At 40.6% G+C, this 25801-nt stretch overlaps 1 protein-coding gene across 1 annotated transcript in view; it reads left to right on the top strand.

Annotated features, from left to right (window-relative positions):
• The window catches only part of LOC106130938 (spectrin alpha chain), a 52956-nt gene that overhangs the window by 19730 nt on the left and 7425 nt on the right, over positions 1-25801 (top strand). Inside the window, exons 19-39 of the mRNA XM_060954585.1 lie at positions 3915-4049; positions 4631-4756; positions 5537-5728; positions 6288-6477; positions 6887-7097; positions 7685-7802; positions 10245-10393; positions 10996-11209; positions 11671-11816; positions 12535-12637; positions 13284-13433; positions 13805-13942; positions 16901-17018; positions 18028-18223; positions 18849-19056; positions 20894-21003; positions 21578-21782; positions 22241-22445; positions 22810-23036; positions 23900-24013; positions 24900-25047. Coding sequence (XP_060810568.1) covers positions 3915-4049; positions 4631-4756; positions 5537-5728; positions 6288-6477; positions 6887-7097; positions 7685-7802; positions 10245-10393; positions 10996-11209; positions 11671-11816; positions 12535-12637; positions 13284-13433; positions 13805-13942; positions 16901-17018; positions 18028-18223; positions 18849-19056; positions 20894-21003; positions 21578-21782; positions 22241-22445; positions 22810-23036; positions 23900-24013; positions 24900-25047 — 3403 coding nt within the window. The remainder of the gene's footprint in view (positions 1-3914; positions 4050-4630; positions 4757-5536; positions 5729-6287; positions 6478-6886; positions 7098-7684; positions 7803-10244; positions 10394-10995; positions 11210-11670; positions 11817-12534; positions 12638-13283; positions 13434-13804; positions 13943-16900; positions 17019-18027; positions 18224-18848; positions 19057-20893; positions 21004-21577; positions 21783-22240; positions 22446-22809; positions 23037-23899; positions 24014-24899; positions 25048-25801) is intronic.

The following is a 25801-nucleotide window of genomic DNA, read 5'->3' as shown; positions in this document are numbered from 1 at the left end:
CTATCGCTTATAAAAGAATCGCAAGTTTATAAGCCTATCCCTTGTCCCTAAAGTCGCTTTTTACGACATCCATGGAGAGAGATGGAGTGGTCCTTTTCTTTATTCTATTGGTGCCGGGAACCACACGGCACAGCTGATACGAATATAACAAGGAACTTAGTTTCAGAGTATCTAATCGATATAAACTATTGAGCGTAGAAAGCTAGGATTTCGTTAGTTTAGATTTATGAAGAAATCCTTAAACAATGGATTTTTACGCGTACGTTGAAGACGCGTTAAAAGTTTTTTATAACACAAATGGCACAAAAAAATAACATATTAATGTTCTTATTTGTCGTTCTTAAAGCCTCATAATTGATAAACAGTTGGTTGTATTTAGTTTAATTCACTAAATAAACTTGTACAAATTAAAGATATTGTCGGAAGCAAGTATAAGGAGGTGATAAGCATGTGTTGATATGTAGATACGAAATGATAATGACGCTAATAAAACAACAGGGCACACGAGCCAAGCGGTAATTGATAAAACGTGCCACATTATTGATAAATGATGATTTGCGAAGACGAAAATAAAGGCTAGCTACATGACCATATAAATATATGTTGTTATAACTTTTATATGCCGTGTGGTACCCGGCACCAATGAAAAATAAGAATAGCACCACTGCGTCTCATTCCCATGGATGTCGTAAAAGGCGACTAAGGGATAGGCTTATAAATTTGAGATTCTTCATTTAGGCGATCGGCTAGCAACCTGTCACTGTTTGTATCTCAATTTCTATAATTAAGCCAGACAGCTGAACGAGGCCTGTCAGTCTTTACAAGACTGTTGGCTCTGTCTACCCCGCAAGGGATATAGACGTGATTATATTTATGTACGTATGTTACTTTTTATTTTATAGGTTTAAAATAAAACCAAATAGAAATCTCCACAAATTGATAAAAGATATAGCTTTTAAATCTTCAAGAAAATCGCGTCTTGGCTTGATTGATAGCTAAATTTCGTTAAGTTAGCAGCAAATTCGAGCAATTATTTTTTGCATGAGTATGTGTGTGTGCGCGTTTTAAACACAAAATATCTACATTTATTTTAATAACGACTTACTTAACAATTATAACTATGATTACAATATAAAAGTGGATGTTATGAATGTGGATGAAGCGAAAGAAGTGTGCAGGGATCGTGGCAAGTGGAAAGATGTAGTCCATGTCTACCCCACCGTAGAGAGGCGTGATTTATCTTTGTATGTATGGTAAAAAAAATCCCAAATCAGAAAAAAACAGCCTTGATTTTTTTTTGTTATTTCTGTCAGCAGAAGTATATTATCATAGAGGACAATGAGATGCTAAATATATTACGAAAGAAGTCTTTTCTCTTATACTGTTTTGTTTTACTTAATAGATGCACATATTATATCCCTAATTGAGTATGTAAAACTATTCCATTTATTTTAATTTTGTTTGTTATAACCTCTTTTTATGTTACGAAAACTTGACATAAAACTTTTGAATATACTTCCCATTTTGTTTTGGGTTTTTGCATACATACATATAGTCACGTCTATATCCCTTGTGGGGTAGACAATAGTCGCGAAAATACTGAATGGCCACGTTCAGCTGTTTGGCTTAATGATTGAATTGAGATTCAAATATTGACAGGTTGCTAGCCCATCGCTTAAAAAAAGAATCGCTAGTTTATAAGCCTATCCTATTTTAAGTGCAAAGTTTCTTTTTTTTATTCCATGAAAATTTTATCAAACATAAACAAGTAGTTTTGTGTTAAATATAAATCTGATTGCTTTGATATATTAAAGTCTCAATGTAGACACGGCTTAATGCTCGTCGAATCTCCGGGTTTAAATATCAGTCCACACGCGGTCTCCGACGCGAAAAGGCGTATCCATTCGAAAACATACGATCTAAAATGTGATTTAATTGTATTAGTTTTAAGTTCAAATCTCTGTGATAGTTCGTGATAGTAGATTAGAATGATAGTGTTAAGTTGGATAGCGATAGTTTTGGTGGGGAATGTTTATGTTTTTTGCAAGAAGAACAGCAGGAAGAATGTGAAACACGTGAGTTTGATGTTCATGGAATCCATTGGAGAAGGGATAACATACATTATTTATTTTTTAACTAGCTGTGCCCGCGACTTCGTCCGCGTGGAATAGTTGTTTTGGGCATCATTGAAGCCCTCAAGGAGGAATTATTTCCCCCGTTTTTTTACATTTTCCATTATTTCTTTGCATAGTTGCAGCGTGATGTTGGTTAAGGCAGTTTGAGGTAGTAAAACACATGCTATACTGAAGTTGGAAATTTGACGACAGTAATAAAAAATTCCGCGCGCTATAGAATTGAACCCACCCTCACCGGTTTTTTGCTGTTGCGCTGGATCATGTTAGTTTTGCATTGCGTTTCTGTTGGCGTAATTATTCAATTGAGTTAAACCTCTTTATCTATTTGTGAGTGTTTAATAAGTTTGCCGTGTGGTTCCCGGCACCAATAGAAAAAAGAATAGGACCACTCCGTCTCTTTTTATGGATGTCGTAAAAGACGACTAAGGGATAGGCTTATAAACTTGGGATTCTTTTTTTAGGAGATGTGCTAGCAACCTGACACTATTTGAATCTCAATTCTATTTTAAAGCCAAATAGCTGAACGTGGCCTATCAGTCTTATTAAGACTATTTGCTCTGTCTACCCCGCAAGGGGATATCGACGTGACTATATGTATGTATGTAATAAGTTTGTTTTGAATTTCAAATAACGTATGAATAATCATTGTCTTTGATAGTGTATTTCACAATTGTATGATGAGGTGACAATTATTTTTTATTGCGTTGTTATAAATTAAATATCATCATAACCATATCTTTTTAATTTATTTTAAGAATTTTTCTAATCTAATATTTGTCATTGATTCAAAGCCAGGAAATTAAAATATTTTATATGCAATGTTGTTTATTACCTAATCCAATATTTGTCATTCATTCAAAGCTAGGAAATTTAAGTAGTTTATATGAAATGTTGGCTGTATAATAACGCATTTTCTGTTTATATTGCATCTCGTCATCTCTAATATATCTAATATTTGTTTAAAGCTATTGTTTAGCAGACTATGTTTACATAACAAAACAATTCGTGTTCTAGCTATGTTGGTACACGGATCTTTGAGATTATTCTATAAGATTTAAATGATGAGATCATTAGATACATATCTTTTTACGCTATATCTATACTACAATATTAGTGTAATATCTTCAAGTTAAGTCGGGGTTTTAATACATTGCTTACCTACATGTTTTGTTTGTTTGTAATATCTTTATTGCATATAAATTTAGACGGTAACAGGAAATAGTAAGTACATAGTTATAAAAGAAACAAATCACTTGCAATGGCGGACTTATCCCACGAAGGGATCTCTTCCAGTCAACCGGCAAACAATATAGAAACTAGATAATTAAGTGTTTTTAGCAATAATATTATAATATACAAGTACATATAGCCACGTCTATATCCCTTGCGGGGTAGACAGAACCATCAGTCTTGAAAAGACTGCGAGGCCACGTTCAGCTTATATATAATAATATACATACATACATACATACATATGGTCACGCCTATATCCCTTGCGGGGTAGACAGAGCCAACAGTCTTGAAAAGACTGAATGGCCACATTCAGCTTTTTGGCTTAATAATAGAATTGAGATTCAAATAGTGACAGGTTGCTAGCCCATCGCCTAAAAAAGAATCCGAAGTTTGTAAGCCTATCCCTTAGTCGCCTTTTACGATATCCGTGGGAAAGAGATGGAGTGGTCCTATTCTTTTTTGTATTGGTGCCGGGAGCCACGCTAATATACATATAATAATATATTAACAGAAATACAAATAATAGACACAAACATGTTTCTTCAGGACTGGTGGAAGGTGGAGGTGAACGACCGCCAAGGCTTCGTACCAGCCGCTTACGTGAAGAAGATCGACGCCGGCCTGACCTCCTCGCAGCAGAACCTGGTGGACTCCAGCTCCATCGCGGCCAGGCAGAACCAGGTGAGTGGGGGGGATGTTACTTTCTGCAAGGTCATTCGTATAAGTTTACAGTTTTTTTTTTAACTGGTCAAGAAAATTTCAATAAAATTATGTCACAATATTCAATGAAAAATGTGATATAGCATTTCATTATTTGTCAGCATCTTGATTATTTTTGTTAAATTACAATGTTTTGTTGATTTTGACTTTTGCTAATTTCATCTTTTATCCTGAAGACCTCCGTGTATTAAACTGTCTTGTAATTACAATGTCGTGTGGTTCTCGGCACTTTAAAAATAGGACCACTCCGTATCTTCATCACGGATGTCGTAAAAGGTGACCAAGGAAAAGGCTTATATGCTTGGGATAGGCAAATATGCTTGGGATGATTATTCTTCTTGTACGCAATAGGCTAGCAACCTGTCACTATTTGAATCTCTGTTCCATCATTAAGCCGTACAGCTGTACTTGGCCCATCAGTGTACTCGAGACTGTTGGCTCTGTCCACCACGCGAGTGATATAGACGTGACTGATATGTAGGTAGGTTGTTATCAAAATTGGATTAATTGATTTGGATTTTTTGACCTGTGTTTCCCCGCAGATCGAGGCCCAGTATGACCACCTCCTGGGGCTGGCCCGCGAGCGGCAGAACAAGCTGAACGAGACGGTCAAGGCGTACGTGCTGGTCCGCGAGGCAGCCGAGCTGGCCACCTGGATCAAGGACAAGGTGTGTTACAGTTATATACATACATATATATATACATATAAAATCACGCCTCTTTCCCGGAGAGACAGATAGAGACTACCTCTTTCCACTTGCCACGATCTCTGCATACTTCCTTCGCTTCATCCACATTCATAACTCTCTACATGCAAGCTCGGCGGTTTTAGGGTACTCTTGACCTAAACCTTTACCAGGACGTCCTTAATTTGATCAAGTTACGTTCGTCTAGGTCTTCCCACTCTGACCTTTCCCTCCACACCCTCCTTGTATATCTGCTTAGTCAACCTGCTTTCATTCATCCTCTCCACATGACCAAACCATCGTTACAGTTATATTGATATTTATATTGATAGACCACCTATTGTGTGGCTTTTCAATTATCCTGAAGATTTTGTCTTGCTCTGTGCCAAATGTCATCAAAATCGGTCCAGTAGTTTTGTTACAAATGGTAAGAATGATGATATATCGCTAAAGTAAGCGCAGTGGTAGTAAGCTTGTCTGTGACACTGGATGTCCCGGGTTCGAATCCCGATCGGGGCATGATGAGAAAATAACTTTTTCTGATTGGCCTGGGTCTTGGATGTTTATCTATATAACATGTATTTATTACAAAATATAGTATCATTGAGTTAGCATCTCGTAACACAAGTCTCGAACTTACTTCGAGGCTAACTCAATCAGTGTAATTTGTCCCGTATATATTTATTTATATCCCCAGCATTAAAAGCAGTTCGATGAAAACGAGATTACATAACACATACATATATAACATTTGACCAACAGGAAATGCACGCGCAAGTCCAAGACGTCGGCGAGGACCTGGAGCAAGTGGAGGTGATGCAGAAGAAGTTCGACGACTTCCAGAACGACCTGCGAGCGAACGAGGTCCGCCTGGCCGAGATGAACGAGATCGCTGTGCAGCTGATGACGGTCGGGCAGACCGAGGCTGCGTTGAAGATCAAGACTCAGATGCAGGTGGGTTATGGAACATGGAAGCGGCGTGCTACAAGAGCATTTGCTTTCTTGACTTTCAACTGAATGTCGTTACTGTCCCTTTAGGTACACACATACGTCTATATCCATTACCGGGTAGACAGAGAAAGTGATAGCCTTGTGTAGATATGCCGTCGTGGAGTGTCGTCCAAATCTTTTATCCCGAACGCTTAAGGGTATTTCCTGTTTATCATGTCCAGGAGGATTAATGATAAAAGGAAATTTAACAGGAAGTTCCGAGGTGAACGATATCGAAAGACAAGAAATCCTGGTAATGTTTGTGTAAATAATATGCGAGCTATTGGATTTGGTGAAAACCACAATTGTGGACTGATGACGGAAATGAGCCACTGAGGAGGAGTAAAAGTTATAGGAACTATACACTACATGCAAAGATGACGGAGAGAGAGAAGGAGGAGAGGTCGTCCCAAAACCATCAGTCGTCATCAAGCTCATGTCACACTAATTCTTCTTTCGTGACATCTTATCCTACATCAAATGAAGGTAATCATTAATCAATTTGTGATTTATTTTCCCCCAGGAATTGAACACCAAATGGACCTCCCTGCAACAGCTGACCGCCGAGCGCGCGGCCCAGCTGGGTAGCGCCCATGAGGTGCAGCGTTTCCACCGCGACGTCGACGAGACCAAGGACTGGATCGCGGAGAAGGAGGCGGCCCTGGCCACCGATGACCTGGGCAAGGATTTGAGATCCGTGCAGACTTTGCAACGTAAGTTTTCTTCAACAAGTCTGCTCAAGTAGATCCTTTTAATATTATGACCATCTCTTCATATTTGGCCAGTCTTCTTATTTATTAAAATACATACATACATATGGTCACGTCTATATCCCTTGCGGGGTAGACAGAGCCAACAGTCTTGAAAAGACTGAATGGCCACGTTCAGCTATTTGGCTTAACGATAGAATTGATATTCAACTAGTGACAGGTTGCTAGCCCATCGCCTAAAAAAGAATCCCAAGTTTGTAAGCCTATCCTTTAGTCGCCTTTTACGACATCCATGGAAAAGAGATGGAGTGGTCCTATTCTTTTTTGTATTGGTGCCGGGAACCACACGGCACTTTTTTTTTAATTAAGGGATTTATTTATTAAAATTTATGGTATTTTGTGTTATACACAGGTAAACACGAGGGTCTCGAGCGCGACTTGGCTGCACTCGGGGACAAGATCCGTCAACTGGACGATACCGCCAACCGCCTGATGACCAGCCACGGAGACTCCGCCGACGCTACATACAGCAAGCAGCGAGAGATCAACGAAGCCTGGCAGCAACTGCAAGCCAGGGCCAACGCTCGCAAGGAGAAGCTTCTAGACTCGTACGACCTGCAGAGGTCAGTATGTGACCAGCTATAGAGACCCCGCCGACGCTACATACAGCAAGCAGCGAGAGATCAACGAAGCCTGGCAGCAACTGCAAGCCAGGGCGAACGCGCGCAAGGAGAAGCTTCTAGACTCGTACGACCTGCAGAGGTCAGTATGTGACCAGCTATAGAGACCCCGCCGACGCTACATACAGCTAGCAGCGAGAGATCAACGAAGCCTGGTGGCAACTGCAACCCAGGATCAACTGAGCTTTTTTAATGAATATTTTTTTATTTTGGCAATGATCATGAAGGTAGAAGAAGTAGAAGGTAGGATATCTCTTGGGCCAGAATTTATATTTCATTAGCGACTTTATCTGACATCAGAATCTGCACATTCAGGCAACTCATTGCAACACTATGATTCAATATGAGTTTGGTTCCCTTAAGGTAGTCACAAGCGCATTCCGGGCTCCTTTCCAGAGGGGTGAGGATTATGATGATGATGATCTGACATCAGAGATTGGGCGCTGGATCAAACTGTCACCAGTTTGACAGAGAAGTCAACAACAAAATTATTATCACTCATGTGTTGAAAATCAATTGTGACGTAACAGGTTCCTCTCCGACTACCGCGACCTGATGGCGTGGATCAACTCCATGATGGCGCTAGTGAGCTCGGACGAGCTCGCCAATGACGTCACCGGCGCCGAAGCCCTGCTTGAGAGGCACCAGGTAACATAAACATATTATTTATGTTTCTAGGTTACTTTTGAGTTAGATCTTGTTTGTAAAGTGGAGCGTCCATTTCTTTTAGTAATACATGTCATTGTAATATTATTCTTGTATTTAATGAGGGTTAATAAAAATATGACCAAACAGATGGATAGGTGAAGACATCATGGGTTTTCATCATGTCTGTTTGTCAGTCTCACATCATGAAAGTTCGACGTGTTTATGCTTGAATAGTCTTTGAAATATTATTAAAGATTCTTTTAAAGTTATAGACATGACATTTATAAATAAACCAGGTCATCTTCAAATTAATTCTCCCTCATGACTGATCAGGGGTTCGTCCCTTAAATTACTCTGAGCTTCAAAAGCAACCCGAACCCACCAAAAATATCTATTACGACCTCACCAGGGACACTATAAATCAGGTCGATTAAAAAAACCTTATAGATCAGCTTGACCTGACCAAGGGTCAAACTTACGAGTCGAATGACTCGCCCAACTAAGTCACTAAGTTGATAGTAACTAAGCGTGAATGTTCTAGAACCAACGCTTGGAGATAGACGCGCGGTACGGCATAATGCCGCAGGTCAGAGCCAGAATGTGTGCGCTAACCTTAACTGATACGTGCACTTATGTAACTATCTGTTAGGAAGCCGATCTCGTGAACAGGGGGTGTAGTAGAGAATATATATACATACATACAAAAATCACCCTGTTCTCCCGGAGGGGTAAGCAGAGACATCTTTCCACTTGCCACGATCCCTGCACACTTCTTTCGCGTCATCCACATTCGTAACTCTCTTCTGCTAGCTCGTGGGTTTCGGGTACTCTAAACCTGACCTTTTGCTAGAACGTCATAGATTTGATCAAGGTACGTTCATCTAGGACCACTCCAGCAGTCCCTTTGTATATTTGTTTAGTCTTAGACAACCATCTAAGCATTCCCTTTTCCATTCCTGTCACTATATCTTAGTAGAGAATATATCTAGCTATATTACAGTGCTACCACATTTGTAAGTCGCCTCGTCATTATTCCACGACGCAGAATCAAACCGAATGAAAACTCAATAAAGTAACGACCTTATTACAAGAACATTAAACTTAAAATCCAAAAACAAATTGTGTCCTGCTATCTCGTTAATAATAAAACTACAATTGGCCATCCGGTGGGGGTGCATAGTTATAGTCTGAAAGGGACTTATCTAATTATACACAATACTTATTGACTTCTAACCCCCCTAAATTCGCAATCAGCCTCCTAGTAATAGTTACCATAAGTGCAGTTATTTATTAATTTACACGGTTGTTGTTGTGTGTAACGTGCAGTAGGACACATGTAAAGGTATGCCACCTTGAAACATTGTGGTATACTTTGATGTGTGGGCCACTGTACTCTGTGGTACACTGTTTTGGTGTGCAAAATGGGCTCTGAACGTATTTGGACAGCGAAATCAGAAGTTTTTATAATAGCAGCATTTTTGTTTGACTAAGGCTTGTCTACGGCAGACTTGTGCATAGACACGTTTGATTCCTAACCAGTGAGGCTAGAAGAGCACGCGCGACGTTGTTTTTATCGCGCGATAAAAACGACGTCGCACGAGCCGTACTAGCCCGTACTACTACTGACAGTAAGCTCTCTCAGCAAAAGTCGCTTAAGGTGTAAGTTAATTTAATTATGAACTGATGGAGATTTCGCCTTTAGGCGTCTCTTGCGACACCTATGTAGTGTTGTCCCCACTTATCAGCTTCTATAGCCGGTTTTTGCTGTCCATTTACGTTAGTATTCCTGAACAGAGCTCTAAATTAGTTTTTTAGAACCTCTTAAACTCACAGTATTTTGATTTTAACAATCATTATGGATGGGTTTAGATTTGATTTAGCTAACTAAGGATTTTTCTTGACACAATATTTCTATTAACCATGAAAATAATAATTTATTAATCTAAAGTCTCTTCCTTCTTTTGTTTTTATTTTGAGTCGATATTACATATTTCTGTATTAAAATATAAATATTTTTGTTGTGTGTGCGATATTTTATCAGTTGTATTTTATGTCGACGTTCGTATTTTGATGTGCGTTTTTTGTGTATTCCTGTAATATATTTTAATTTACTTTTTAAATTTTTCGTTTCTTAATTATTTATTTTCTTTTAAACTGCTTAGGGGAGATAAATTTATGACAAAATAGAGAACAAAAATATGATGATCAGTCATTAATGTTTCCAATAAAAATATTAGGTTTTAATGTCGAATATGTACATTAGTTTGTCAGTCAATTTTCAATGTCAGTCGAAAAACAATATAGCGACCAAATTTATAAAATCTTTATACGTCCTAGACAAGGCAATATAATACTTTTTATATATGTAATCTTTAAAAAACGATGGAACACACGTTCTTGTTTCTGTCTTCGTTTTTGATAATCGATCGATTGACAATACAGGAGCACCGCACCGAGATGGACGCCCGAGCTGGTACCTTCCAAGCTCTGGAGCTGTTCGGTCAGCAGCTGCTGCAGGGCGGGCACTACGCCAGCGTCGACATCCAGGAGAAGCTCAACAGCATGGGCGACGCCAGGCAGGAGTTGGAGAAGTGAGTATACCATATTGGACTGAGATTTTTTAGTCAGGCATCTTTTGACCCTGGAGCTGTTCCTGCTGCAGGGCGGCGACTACGCAAGGAAATCCAGGAGAAGGTTAACAGCACGGGCGACGCCAGGCAGGAGTTGGAGAAGTGAGTATACCATATTGAACTGAGACTTATTAGTCAGGCACCTTTCGACTGTGGAGCTGTTCCTACTGCAGGGCGGTGACTACGCAAGGAAATCCAGGAGAAGCTCAACAGCATGGGTGACGCCAGGCAGGAGTTGGAGAAGTGAGTATACCATATTGAACTGAGATTTCATTAGTCAGGCACCTTCCGAACTTTGAGCTGTTCCTGCTGCATTGCGGCAACTACGCAAGGAAATACAGAAGAAGATTAACAGCATTCGCGACGCCAGGTAGGAACTGGAGAAGGTTGGCTGATGAATTATCAGACATTAAATAAGAAAGTTGTTGGTCAGCAGTTGCAACATGTTTAAAAGCAGCTGTGTATGAGCTTGGAGGAGCTTTGAGGACCTTCAACTCTTTGGTGAGCGACTTATACCATACCACTTACTGACGGATGATTCTAACAGTCTCCATCTTCCCCAGGGCGTGGGTGGCTCGTCGCGTCAAGCTGGACCAGAACCTGGAGCTGCAGCTGTTCTACCGCGACTGCGAGCAGGCGGAGGGCTGGATGCAGGCGCGGGAGGCGTTCCTGTCGCCGCCCGACAGCCAGGCGGACCAGGCGGACGCCGCCATGCCCGACAACGTGGAGCAGCTCATCAAGAAGCACGAGGACTTCGATAAAGCTATCAATGCTCATGTAAGTTACGGGGAATGAACCTGGGACCGTCCTTCTGTAAGCGACTGGTACTGAACCTTTGACCTTCTGTAAACTACTGGTACTTAACTTGGGACCTTCTGTAAGCGACTGGTTCTGAACCTGTAACCTTCTGTAAGCGACTGACACCGAATCCGGGACCTTCCAGTCGCTAGAGATATGTTTCCCAAAAATATGTTACTGTTCTCTCAAAAGTATTGTCTGCTGTATTCTACGAAGTTTTGAAGTTACATATATGGTATACCCGCGACTCTGATAAATTCCTCTGAGGGATTTTAACATTGTGAGTATATTTTGTCTTTAGCCACTCCTCGCACTACTTAAAAGATAAACTATTCCATGTGAAGCTATCCAGAACAGACCAACTTTTTTCTTTTGTCGCTCCGCATAGAAAACTTTAATTAATTTTACAAACCTCTAACATGTATATTTCTGTATTGTAGGAGGAGAAGATCGCCCAGCTTCAAACCCTGGCCGACCAGCTGATCGCTTCAGACCACTACGCCGCTGCCCCCATCGACGACAAGCGACGACAAGTGCTCGACAGATGGCGCCACCTCAAGGAGGCTCTTATCGAGAAACGATCCAGGTAACTGCAAGAAATTGTCTTGGACTATCTTTTTTTTAATCAAACATTGTCATTTGCGTAAAAAATATGATGGAAATTTTAATTTCTTGACATTTCTCAATGTGAATAGTGTTAGTTGAATTGTACATACTGTGATTTTATAATGTAAAATGGCGTCACGAATAATGCTTATGTCAAATTTCTTAGTCAGTCATTGGAATCCGATTATCGATGTGACTGAAAATTCACGCTATTTAACCATAGACAACGTGCAATTTGTCTGGAGACCGTTGAATAAAATTTCACCAATAACAGTCCACTATTTGTTTGACCAAAGACAACATTGACCAATGAACACGCCACATTAACATTCACCAATAATCGTTCGCTATCTCATTTAACCAATGACCGGAAATGACTCGTTTTCCTTATGGGTTATATGTAGCAGCTATTATAATGTCCATCTTCTTTGCCATGTGGTTCCCGGCACCAATGAAACAAAAAGAATAGGACCACTCCATCTCTTTCCAATGGATGTCGTAAAAGGCGACTAAGGGATAGGCTTATAAACTTGGGATTCTCCTTTTAGGGCTAGCAACCTGTCAATATTTGAATCTCAATTCTATCATCAAGCCAAACAGGTGAGCGTGGCAATCAGTCTTTTCCAGACTGTTGGCTCTGTCTACCCCGCAAAGGATATTGACGTGATTATATGTATGTATGTGTATCTTCTTTGCAGACTCGGTGACGAACAAACACTGCAACAGTTCTCTCGCGATGCCGACGAAATGGAGAACTGGATCGCTGAGAAACTGCAGTTGGCCACCGAAGAGAGCTACAAGGTTTGTTATGCATGTTATCTATACACGTTTTTTATTTATGTTTAGAGTATTTTCTTGAATTTAGATGTAAAAATAAAAAAGGAATAATACCCTGTAATCGTCGAAGATGTATGATGAGAAAATATGTATGTAAAGATTATAAAAAAGTTACAGTTATTGAGAATGCCAAACGGCACCCTTTGTATATATTTTTTTGCAATCAAGTTTTAATTAAATAAATAAGAGTGATGAGCATGGAGGAGGAACTTCAGGGAATCTGATATGATTGTGCAATTGGGAATCGCAAATGGGAATTCATATTCTCTATGTAGATGTTATTGTATTTAAAATTATTTACGTTGAGGGAGGTACATTTTATCTGAAAAACTAGCGAACTGAGAAAACTAGGTGTTGCCCGCGACAGGGCAATGACAGGGACACACTTACATATTGTTCTTGTGAAAACACCAATTACAGGTATACACATCGTTCACCATAGATTCAGTAACATTATGTTGGTAATAAATATAAAATTTGCAGTTATAATCCTAAAACTCCTAAATCTTATGTTCAATAATAAATACATTCAAACATATTTCAATTTACTTTTTATGTTTATCGTCACCCGTTTTAGCATGTAAATATTTTATTTGACCGTTTCGTCCAGGACCCTGCCAACATCCAGTCGAAACACCAGAAGCACCAAGCTTTCGAAGCGGAATTGGCCGCTAACGCCGAACGCATCCAGTCCGTTTTGGCAATGGGCGGTAACTTGGTCCAGCGGGGGCAGTGCAGCGGCAGCGAGGATGCTGTGCAGGTTAACATGACGATATAAATAAATAAATAAGTGCCGTGTGGTTCCCGGCATTAATAGATAAAAATAAAATAGGACAACTTCCATCTGTTTCCCATGAATGTCGTGAAAGGCGACTAAGGGTTGGGCTTATAAATTTGGGATTCTTCTTTAAGGCGATGGGCTAGAAAACTGTCACTATTTGAATCTCAATTCTATCATTGAGCCAAACAACTGCACGTAGTCTTTACAAGACTGTTGGCTCTGTCTACCCCGCAAGGGATATAGACGTGACCATATGTATGTATGTATGTCTGTCTATTCATTAGTAACTGAACTATTATAGATCTGTTTATGATTATAGTTGTTATAAAAATTTGTAAATTTAAATTCAGGCTCGGCTCGCGTCCATCGCCGACCAATGGGAGTTCCTCACTCAGAAGACGACCGAGAAGTCTCTCAAGCTGAAGGAGGCCAACAAGCAGCGCACTTACATCGCTGCTGTCAAGGACCTGGACTTCTGGCTGGGGGAGGTAACCGTTCAATTGACATTTAGATTATTCTTTATTTTATCTTATCGATTTTTATTATCGATTACATACTCGGAAACTAAGTTTCATGTTATATTCGTATCAGCTAGGCCGAGTGGTTCCCGTCACCAATACAAAAAATAATAGGATCACTCCATCTCTTTTCCATGGATGTCGTAAAAGGCGACTAAGGGATAGGCGTATAAACTTGGGATTCTTTTTTAGGCGATAGGCTAGCCACCTGTCACTATTTGAATCCCTATTTGGCGGCTATTTAGTCTTTTTGAGACTGTTGGCTCTGTCTACCGCAAGCGATATAGACGTGACTATGTATAAAAATGACGTATGTATGTATAAAAATAATAAATACGGGACAAATTACACAGAATGTTACAGTTGGCCTCGAAGTAAGTTCGTGACTGTGATACGTGCGTGATACTAACTCAACGATACTGTTATTTTTTTGTGATTAATACTTTTCTAGATAAACATTAATAGCCCAAGAGCCCGTGAACGCCAGACATACCTTATTTTGTAAAAGCTGAAAGTTTCTGTAAATATGCCTCTAGTACAGGTAGGAACGATCCCCACCTATGGTACTCAGGCAGTGGTTGCTTTGGCAGGTAGCAGGTAATAAAGGTATACTTTTTTCAACCTGAAGTTCGTTAATTTGTAAAGCTCAATTTTTTGATATTTTATCCGTAATAATACACAAACTCGCGTTACTCATTGCCAGACACGTACTATGGTTGCAACCCCTTGCCAGACATCCCTAAACTATAATATTTTGTAACTCTACTTACGTCATTTTGTAAAATCTGAATTTAATACATATTTTTTGGGGAATTATTCAAACAAAGTTTCTGAAGTAGCCAGACATTTTTGAAGGTTCTATTATCCTGCCAGACGCATTGGAGTGAGCAAAAGATGCAAGAGTGCGGAGTATATGTAGTAACTGGAGCGAGTGGGACAGTTTACTATGCGTATATAACCGTCCGTTGAACAATACAAAATAAACTAGGGATGGCGATCTAAGATCGATTAATCGAAAAATCGATTATTTGGAGCGAAAAAATCGATCTTTTTAATCGATCGTATACATTAAATCGATCTCGTGAATCGATCTCAGACATAAATCGAGATACGATTTTTTCTGTTTTGGTTTAAACCATACAATTAATTGAAGGGCCGTATTACAAGAGTGCTGCCGGTTGATTACTCAAAACCTCGCAAGATGGCTGTATGTGTAGTCTCCTTCGCCTCACTTCTCATCAATAAACTTGTTACGTTTATAAATTATAATCATATTCTTTAACCTATATGCGCCACCACCGTAATCTGCTGTGGCGCACATTTGGGCCGACCGTCCGAGACAACTTAAAACTCGATTTTAAGCTTAACATACATATCGTTATGGTTTAAAATTGTTTAATTTACATCCCAAACATACTTAGCAACCACAGACAACAGAAATTAATCTATTACTTTGAATAAAGGAATATGGGATTTCCACAAGTTGCTTGTCAAAAAGCAACTTTCTATGTATAATGCACTTGCACAGGAAACTTAGGGTTTAAATGACGAACTTAAACATTATTTATCACAGGCAGTCGTGGACCTGAAATATGATCCTATACATTACTGGCACGAGCTAAAAAACCATCAATAGCCATGACGTATATGACTATTGTGGCATCATCCGTTCCTTGTGAGCGCCTGTTTTCAGTTGCTGGAAACATAGCAAATGATGAGCGGAACCGCTTGGATCCCGGTAGATTGTTGTTTTTAAAAAGGTAAGGTATTAATCATTGGGAACTTTAAGTCAAATTATCTTATTGTTTTTGATTAAAAAAGATTTGAAAATAAATGTTTTGTTTTCTACCTGATTTGTTAAAAGAATTTGATAAAAAGATCGTTAATTCTAACATTTGTCTTGTTTTTTATGAATTTGATTTATACTTACAGTGAAAAAAACATTTTGGAAAAATATAGAATTTTTGAGGATTGATTCATCAGGTCACATCCCTAAAATAAACGACAGCTGATGCGCAATGAAACGTCGCAAGAAACCGAACACTCTGTCCCACTCGCTCCAGTTACTACATATACTGCGCACTCTTGCATCTTTTGCTCACTCCAATGCGTCTGGCAGGATAATAGAACCTTCAAAACTGTCTGGCTACTTCAGAAACTTTGTTTGAATAATTCCCCAAAAAATATGTATTAAATTCAGATTTTACAAAATGACGTAAGTAGAGTTACAAAATATTATAGTTTAGGGGTGTCTGGCAAGGGGTTGCAACCATAGTACGTGTCTGGCAATGAGTAACGCGAGTTTGTGTATTATTACGGATAAAATATCAAAAAATTGAGCTTTACAAATTAACGTATTTCAGGTTGAAAAAAGTACACCTTTATTACCTGCTACCTGCCAAAGCAACCACTGCCTGAGTACCATAGGTGGGGATCGTTCCTACCTGTACTAGAGGCATATTTACAGAAACTTTCAGCTTTTACAAAATAAGGTATGTCTGGCGTTCACGGGCTCTTGCTCTATAAAGGCTTAGGCCAATCAGAGAAAGTAAGCAAATAAAGATAAGAGATGAAAATAAAAATGTTATTCCATTAGTCTAGTAGAAAGCTATTTTTTTTGTGAAAATGATTGCATATTCAGTAACATAAATTAGATAGACAGATAAAAGCTTTATTCACTATACATAATAACAGTAATAAACAATGTGCAATGTGCATAAATAAGTATACAGAGCCGATAAATCCCACAAAAATGTACTCGGAAATTAATAATAACAGTATAATAATTTGAAAAAAAAAAACAGCTTTCGTTCATCATATCGTGTTCATCACATACACTTATATAATGAACGAAGAAATACACAATAAAAATTTTGCAACACACAATTTAAAACCAGCCAAATTAATTATTATCAATTTGTCCGCCAGGTGGAGACGCTGCTGACGTCGGAAGACTCCGGCAAAGACCTCGCGTCCGTTCAGAATCTCATGAAGAAGCATGACCTCGTGGAGGCTGATATTGCGGCGCACGAGGACAGAATCAACGGTAAGTCGTGGGAATATTGTTTTGGCGCCGCCAAACGGAGATCCGACTAAGAAGAGGGAGGGATGTTGGGATGAGGATGTCGGGGCCCGAAGTATGAAATTGTAGGATGGAATAGAAAGACAGATATGACAGAGGGAGAGCGAAAGATTTCCAAGGCGGAGATTGTTTTGAAGTGCACACATTAAAATGTGCTTGTGAAATCTCGTTAATACTTTGAAACATTTTTATATATACTAGATGTCCCGGCAAAAGTTGTTTTGCCATATAAATCATTTTTAGGTTATTTCTAGTAAAAAAAATGTTAAGGGCGGAGAACCCTTATCACTAAGGGGTATGAAAAATAGATGTAGGCCGGTTCTCGGACCTACTCAATATGCTCACAAAATTTCATGAGAATCGGTCAAGCTGTTTCAGAGGAGTATGAACATTGTGACACAAGAATTTTATATATATATACAGGGTGACTTTTAATTCAACTGCATAAATTTAACTTTTAAGTGTACTCATCTAAAGGATATTTAAAAACGTTGAAAGAAAATTATCGGTTCATATTTCAGAAAGTACGAAAAAAATAAATAAAAGTATCAAAATCCACGATCCTAAATACGTCATATCACCCCGGCCGGCGGAAAAGCGACGCGTAAGATTCAGAAGTCAACGACATAATTCATTCAGCTGAGCGATCTCGACAATTCCGTACTTTACTTAATCTTGATACTAGAAAAATAATTTATTTTTCAGACATTTATTTACATGTTTAGTTTTAATTTCTTTTTGTAGTATTGGTATGTAGGTATTAAAGCGTGTGACGTAGTTTTTGAGGGTATTTTAAATGTGAAAATGATGACGTTTAATTTAAATAAAAATTGGCTCAAACGGCTTAGAAGCATGGGTATAGTCTATGTTTAAAAGGATGCAGTTGTTTTCAATGTCACCTTGTATAATGATAAGACATGAAATGCCTCATTTGAGTAGCCATTATAATATTTTTTTATTATTGTTACTCTAGACATGAACGCCCAAGCGGACGCGCTGGTGGCGAGCGGGCAGTTCGACACGGCGGGCATCGGCGCGCGGCGCGCCGCCATCAACGAGCGCTTCGAGCGCGTGCGCAACCTGGCCAGCCACCGCCGCGCGCGCCTGCACGAGGCCAACACGCTGCACCAGTTCTTCCGGGACATCGCGGACGAGGAGTCCTGGATCAAGTCAGTGTTGTCATACCCGTGTCTCTGACGTTAACACAACAATAACAAGCTCGTCTCCATCAACGAGCGCTTCGAGCGCGTGCGCGTGCGCTGGCCAGCCCCCGCTGCGCCAGGCTACTCTTTAACCAAGGATTCTCAATTTTATTCTTAATGAAGGATCCTGGATTGGGTGAATCAGGTTATTTCACGAAGCGACTCCCGTCTGACTTCCGCCACCCTTTTCATGGGAACCTTACCCGTATAGGATCGATCATGGTTAAACAACCAGTTGCCTGAGTGTGCAGGTTTCTTCACGATGTTCTTCCTCACCGTAAGAGCACCGGTTAGTTTTCAAACTAATGTACATAACTTCGAAAATAGTCATGGATACATATCGAGGTCGAGGTGGGATTTGAACCTGTTCCTTTTATGAGCATCAGACATTTTAACCGGGCACCTTACCGATTCGACTACCGACGCTCTCACGATTTATTTGACGTCAACCAATGTTGAAACCAAAAGATGACAATTATTAAGTGATATAAACAGTTTTATAATAATGAATAAAAATTTCGAATTGTGAATTTCAATTTTGAATTTCAAGCGGTATATAAGTTTATTTAACGTATATATATTTTTTCAACAGGGAGAAGAAACTCCTCGTCGCCTCCGACGACTACGGTCGCGACCTGACCGGCGTCCAGAACCTTCTGAAGAAGCACAAGCGCTTGGAAGCCGAGCTGGCCAGCCACGAGCCCGCCATACAGGCCGTGCAGGAGGCTGGTGAAAAACTGATGGACGTGTCCAATCTTGGCGTGCCGGAGATCGAGCAGAGGCTGAAGGCACTCTCGCAGGTAAAGAGGGGTTTACACGGGTCGATTTTCGCCGTGAGGCTAGTCACTTTGCAAATTGTCTTAGAGGCGTTTTATAAGAGTTGATTTTCGCCTTGTGGTAAGTCACTTCGCGAATTGTCTTAGTCGCGTTTACACGGGTCAATTTTCGCCATAACGCTAGTGTCTTCGCAAATTGCCTTAGATGCGTTTATAAGGGTTGATTTTCGCCGTGTGGGAAGTATCTTTGCAAATTGCCTTAGAGGCGTTTACACGGGTCAATTTTCGCCATGACGCTAGTTTCTTCGCAAATTGTCTTAGAGGCGTTTACACGGGTCGATTTTCGCCATGTGGCTAGTGTCTTCGCAATTTGCCTTAGAGGCGTTAACACGGGTCGATTTTCGCCATGTGGCTAGTGTCTTCGCAATTTGCCTTAGAGGCGTTTACACGGGTCGATTTTCGCCATGTGGCTAGTGTCTTCGCAATTTGCCTTAGAGGCGTTAACACGGGTCGATTTTCGCCATGTGGCTAGTGTCTTCGCAATTTGCCTTAGAGGCGTTAACACGGGTCGATTTTCGCCATGTGGCTAGTGTCTTCGCAATTTGCCTTAGAGGCGTTTACACGGGTCGATTTTCGCCATGTGGCTAGTGTCTTCGCAATTTGCCTTAGAGGCGTTTACACGGGTCGATTTTCGCCATGTGGCTAGTGTCTTCGCAATTTGCCTTAGAGGCGTTAACACGGGTCGATTTTCGCCATGTGGCTAGTGTCTCCGCAATTTGCCTTAGAGGCGTTAACACGGGTCGATTTTCGCCATGTGGCTAGTGTCTTCGCAATTTGCCTTAGAGGCGTTAACACGGGTCGATTTTCGCCATGTGGCTAGTGTCTCCGCAAATTGTCTTAGAGGCGTTTACACGGGTCGATTTTCGCCATGTGGCTAGTGTCTCCGCAAATTGTCTTAGAGGCGTTTACACGGGTCGATTTTCGCCATGTGGCTAGTGTCTTCGCAATTTGCCTTAGAGGCGTTTACACGGGTCGATTTTCGCCATGTGGCTAGTGTCTTCGCAATTTGCCTTAGAGGCGTTAACACGGGTCGATTTTCGCCATGTGGCTAGTGTCTCCGCAAATTGTCTTAGAGGCGTTTACACGGGTCGATTTTCGCCATGTGGCTAGTGTCTCCGCAAATTGTCTTAGAGGCGTTTACACGGGTCGATTTTCGCCATGTGATTAGTCTCTTTGCAAATTGTCTTAGAGGCGTTTACGCGGATCGACTTTCGCCGTGTGATTAGTCTCTTTGCAAATTGTCTTAGAGGCGTTTACGCGGATCGACTTTCGCCGTGTGATTAGTCTCTTTGCAAATTGTCTTAGAGGCGTTTACACTGGTCGAATTTCGCTGTGTGGCTAATATCTTTGCAAATCGATAGACCATTAACACAGGTTACTAAGACCGCATGTGGCTCGGTAATTTCCGTCGAGGTGGCTCTGATTAAATCACATACAAATTCGCGTTAACATCATCGACGCGTTTGCTCGAGTAAAACTCGCACTAACGACCTGTGACCTTTCTTCATAAATCACCAATTTGAAAACTGCTTTTTACAATAGTTTAAATTGATAAAGGAAAAGAGAAAATAATGAAAACTTTTTAGTCCTTTCAGTTTTTTTAAACTGTTTAGCTGTCGACTTCGTTGGGGATACAGACGTGTATACGGAATTTGAAGTAAAAAGGAAAAAGAAAGAAAAATAACATGTAAAATTTTAGTTTGTTAGTTTTTTTTTATAAATTTTATTTTTAACTGTATTTACTCTGGACTTCACGTTATGTGTTTACTGTGAATATAACAATTTTTCCGTTGTTCTACAGGCGTGGTCCGAACTCCAAGCTCTAGCAGCAGAGAGGGGCGCCAAGCTGCAGCAGTCACTGGCGTACCAGCAGTTCCTAGCCAAACTGGACGAGGAGGAGGCCTGGATCAGGTTAGTTGGCAGATTGATGTGAAGTTCTTTTGAAAAAGAAGGTTTACTCGTACTATTACTGCCTGCAAAAGTCAAACGATCGCGGATACGCTCTGGAATGTTATGTTTGCATACTGCATCTTTTAAGCTTGTTTGGAAGGGAAGAAAAAAATATGGTGTCTTCCAGATGCTTCTCTATACATACATAAATACATATAATCACCTATCCTATATACCTAAGCCGCCTTTTACGATATCTATGGGGAAGAGATGGAGTGGTCCTATCTTTTTTCTATTGGTGCCGGGAACCACACAGCATGCTTCTCTTTCTGTGTAAATTGTAAAAGTCAATCAAGGTAAAAGTTAAGAAAACTTGGGATTTTTTAGGCGATGGGCAGGCAACCTGTTAGTATTTGAATCTCAATTCTATCATTAAACCATACAGCCGAACGTGGCCTTTCTTTTCGTGACTGTTGCCTCTATCTACACCGTAAGAGTTATGCATTTGCGTTAGTATCTCATTCCTAAATTATTCGTTTCCATTGAGCATTTGATCATGGTGTCTATTCTGCAATAACATCACCGTCCCCCACAGCGAGAAGCAGCAGCTGGTGGTGGTGAGCGAGTGCGGCGACAGCATGGCCGCGGTGCAGGGCCTGCTGAAGAAGCACGAGGCGCTGGAGGCCGAGCTGGGCGCGCGCGGGGAGCGCGTGCGGGACCTCGCGGCCGCCGCCGACCGGCTGCTGGCCGCCGGCAACCTGCACTCCGAGGCGCTGGCCCACCGCATGGGGGCGCTGCAGGTAGCCAGCACCAGATGTTGGTTGAATGCAGCTGTACAGCAGCAACGCTGTAGACTGTGGAGAGGAAAATGCAGAAGCGTGAACATTTCGACTGCCCTGATGGAAGTAAAGGGCATGGAGGAGGATATTAAATGACTTCCTCCTGGTCTTAGTTGCGATTGCTTTTTCACTTCTCTGGAGAATGTCAGTCGGGGATGCACTATGATCCTGGATTGGGTGAGTCAAGTTTTTACATGAAGCGACTCCCATCTGACATCCTTTACCAAATGGAACATACATACATACATAAATCACACACATACACCTCTTTCTCGGAGGGGTAAGCAGAGACCCCATCTTTACAATTGCCACGATCCCTGCATACTTCTTTTGGGTACTGTTAACCTGACCTTCTGAAAGAAAGTCTCCGAGTAACCTTATACCTTTTCTCACATTGACATTCTTCTTTCTGTTCCTAGTCAAAACTGGAGAAGCTGACCGGCCTGGCGGCCCGTCGCAAAGCCGCCCTCGTGGACAACTCGGCCTACCTGCAGCTGCTGTGGAAGGCGGACGTGGTGGAGTCCTGGATCGCGGACAAGGAGACCCACGTGAGGTCGGACGAGTTCGGCCGCGACCTCTCCACCGTGCAGACGCTGCTCACCAAGCAGGAGACGTTCGACGCAGGTGATGATCTTCCACCTGGCTTTTAGTCCCGGTTGCATCCTCACCACTCTGGAGAGGAGCCCGGGGTATGCCTTTGACCATGAACCCTGAATTGGGTGAGACAGAGACGAGAATCCTTTAACCATTGCTTTAGTTACCAAGTGTGGCTAATCTTCTTGAACTGTACATTATTTTTATGGCGCCGGTAAAAAAAACTGGGCTTCCATTAAACGTGTATTCTACACAAAAACCTGAATAAGCAAGAGAAAAGGCAATGTTGCCATTGTACAAAACATTTCTTATTTAAAATACTAAAATAAACGTTGCTAGTTACAACAGCCAAATTAGTAACCGAAACAAACATTAAATCGCGACTCCCAAACAGGTCTCGCCGCGTTCGAGCACGAGGGCATCCAGAACATCACGGCGCTGAAGGAGCAGCTGGTGGCGGCGCACCACGAGCAGGCGGCCGCCATCGCGCGGCGGCACGCCGACGTGATCGCGCGCTGGCAGCGGCTGCTGGCCGACTCCGACGCGCGCAAGAAGCGGCTGCTGCAGCTGCAGGACCAGTTCCGCCAGATCGAGGAGCTCTACCTCACATTCGCCAAGAAGGTCACTCTCATACAATCACTACATAGTATAAAACAAAGTCGTTATTTTAATCTGTTTGTCTGTATGCTTAAATCTTTAAAATTACGCAACGGATTTTGATGCGGTTTTTTGTAACAGGTAGAGTGATTCAAGAGGAAGGTTTATATGTATAATTTTTTTTTACACAGATTGAGTTAGCCTCGATGTAAGTTCGAGACTTGTGTTACGAGGTACTAACTCAACGATGCTACATTTTATAAATACTTAGATAGATAAGCATCCAAGATCCAGGACAATCAGTGAAAGTTCGTTTCTCATTATGCCCTGGCCAGGATTCGAACCCGGGACCTCCAATGTCACAGACAAGCGTATTACCGCTGTGCCATAGAGGCCGTCAAATTGCTGTTGTCTCGTGACTGATATCTTTTTCTCAATTATATTCAAAGCTTGTCATGTGGCTGTAACAATTAACTCCATTGTAACTCCATTAATTTTAATGATTATTATGTATGTATATGAAGCCACATGTGTCGAAATGCTAATCCAACATGCAGGTGTGACAAGGTCTGAAGTTTGACACCACACAGCAGGCGATTTCTACATGAGCTCTCGTCGTCTTTATTTATTTATTTTATTTTATTTTATATATTTGTATGACCAACAGCAAGTTTTACAATCATTAGCTTTTAAAATATACATTTCTCTGATAAAAAACAGTTTAAAAAATAAAATTTTCGAGAACGCCTATTACACTAGTTAAAAAAAACATTGAACCAAATGCTTAAGTGCATACATACTGTGAATAAATTATTGTAGATTTATCCGGAAGCCTATTCAAAAGCTGGTCACGTCAAATTTAATCCACCAATGTTTGCCCCCCACAGGCATCAGCATTCAACTCGTGGTTCGAGAACGCCGAGGAAGATCTGACGGATCCAGTGCGCTGCAACTCTATTGAGGAGATCAGAGCTCTGAGAGACGCTCACCAGCAGTTCCAGGTGGGTTGACAGAAGGAATTATATAAGTTTGGTTTTTGGAATTTACATACTTTTGTGGTAGAATAATAAAGGGAAAATGCGGTGTAAAAAATGGGCCCGCACCACGTTGTCATACAAGAATCTCTTATCTATACTAATATTATAAAGCTGAAGAGTTTGTTTGTATGTTAGTTTGAACTACTGGTTCGATTGCAAAATTATTTTTGTGTTGAATAGACTATTTATTACGGGGAAGTCTTTAGGCTATGTAACATCACGCTGCAACTACAACAACAATTAAGAGCGATTGATTGATTGATAGAGCGAAGAAATAATGAATAAAATGTGAAAAAAAACGAAGAAAATTATTCACCCTTGAGGAATGACGCCCAAAATAACTATTCCACTATTCAAATATAGTCGCGGGCACAGCTAGTAACTTATATGTAACATTGATGAAGGAACCAAGACTAGACTTTCTAGCCTCTCAACTCAGATATCCAATTCGTAGATAGTGAAATTCGTAGATACGTAAGTTCAAAACGTTTGAGTATTAAAAGTCTTTATTTCTCAAATTTTGTTTCCAGAAACGTGCTTAATTAAATACGTAGGCGTTCTAATGGTAAAATTTATTCAGACTCGTTTACTTACCGTATGGTGTAAACTGCATTAGAAAGGATGATTTGTTTTATAATTGTACTGTACTTTACTTACTGTACTGTATTGTACTATACTGTACTTCGATTCTCATGTCTCACATCTTAATGCTATAAGTTGACATTTATGAATGACTTTATGTTTTTAAAGGTTGTAATACCAATGCTATATTTGTATTAATCTCCCTTATAAATAAATAAATACTTTTGTAGTAGTTTTTGAATCTGAACATATTACCTTTCCCGCGCAGGCATCGCTGACATCGGCCCACAGCGACTTCGAAGCGTTGGCGGAGCTGGACGAGCAAATCAAGTCGTTCAACGTGGGCGCCAACCCGTACACCTGGTTCACCATGGAGGCGCTGGTGGAGACCTGGAGGAACCTGCGCAAGATCATCAGTGCGTATCACAATTATTATGTATTATGATGTGCCGTGTGGTTCCCGGCACCAATACAAAAAAGAATGGGACCACTCCATCTCTTTCCCATGGATGTCGTAAAAGGCGACTAAGGGATAGGCTTATAAAATTGCGATCCTTTTTTTTGGGCGATGGGCTAGCACCCTGTCACTATTTGGATCTCGATTCCATCATTAAGCCGAGCAGCTGAACGTGGCCATTCAGTCTTTTCGGGACTATTGGCTCTGTCTACCCCGTCAGGGATATAGACGTGACTATATGTATGTATTATGTGGATGAAGCGAAGGAAATATGCAGAGATCGTGGCAAGTGGAAAGAGGTAGTCTCTGCCTACCCCTCCGGGTAAGAGGCGTGATTTTATGTATGTAAACTCAAAAACTACGACACATACTTTGCAGACACTATATTCATATAATATGTGAAATTCAGAAATAATAATTTTTCTAAAACGAAAAATTCCGTCAGCTCCCGTTGCCGCGGTAATTTCCAGAAATCTTTACTTACTTTAGCGAAAGTTTTCTAGTGACAATCTACCCTTCTTCCAAATTTCACCATGTTCCTAATTTTAACTCAGTAGTTTTTAAGATTACATGATCAGTGTATTTCGCTTTTAAATATACGCATTCGAACATTTATATCATAAACTTACTTCTTTCATTTATATCATGAACACACGTACAACTAATATAAAACAGCTGTTGGTATCAACCAATTATTAATTTTTTTTAACAAA

The sequence above is a fragment of the Amyelois transitella genome, chromosome 4, assembly GCF_032362555.1.
Source record: "Amyelois transitella isolate CPQ chromosome 4, ilAmyTran1.1, whole genome shotgun sequence".
In the NCBI taxonomy this organism is placed as follows: Eukaryota; Metazoa; Arthropoda; class Insecta; order Lepidoptera; family Pyralidae; genus Amyelois; species Amyelois transitella.
This window is presented reverse-complemented; position numbering and strand designations above follow the sequence as displayed.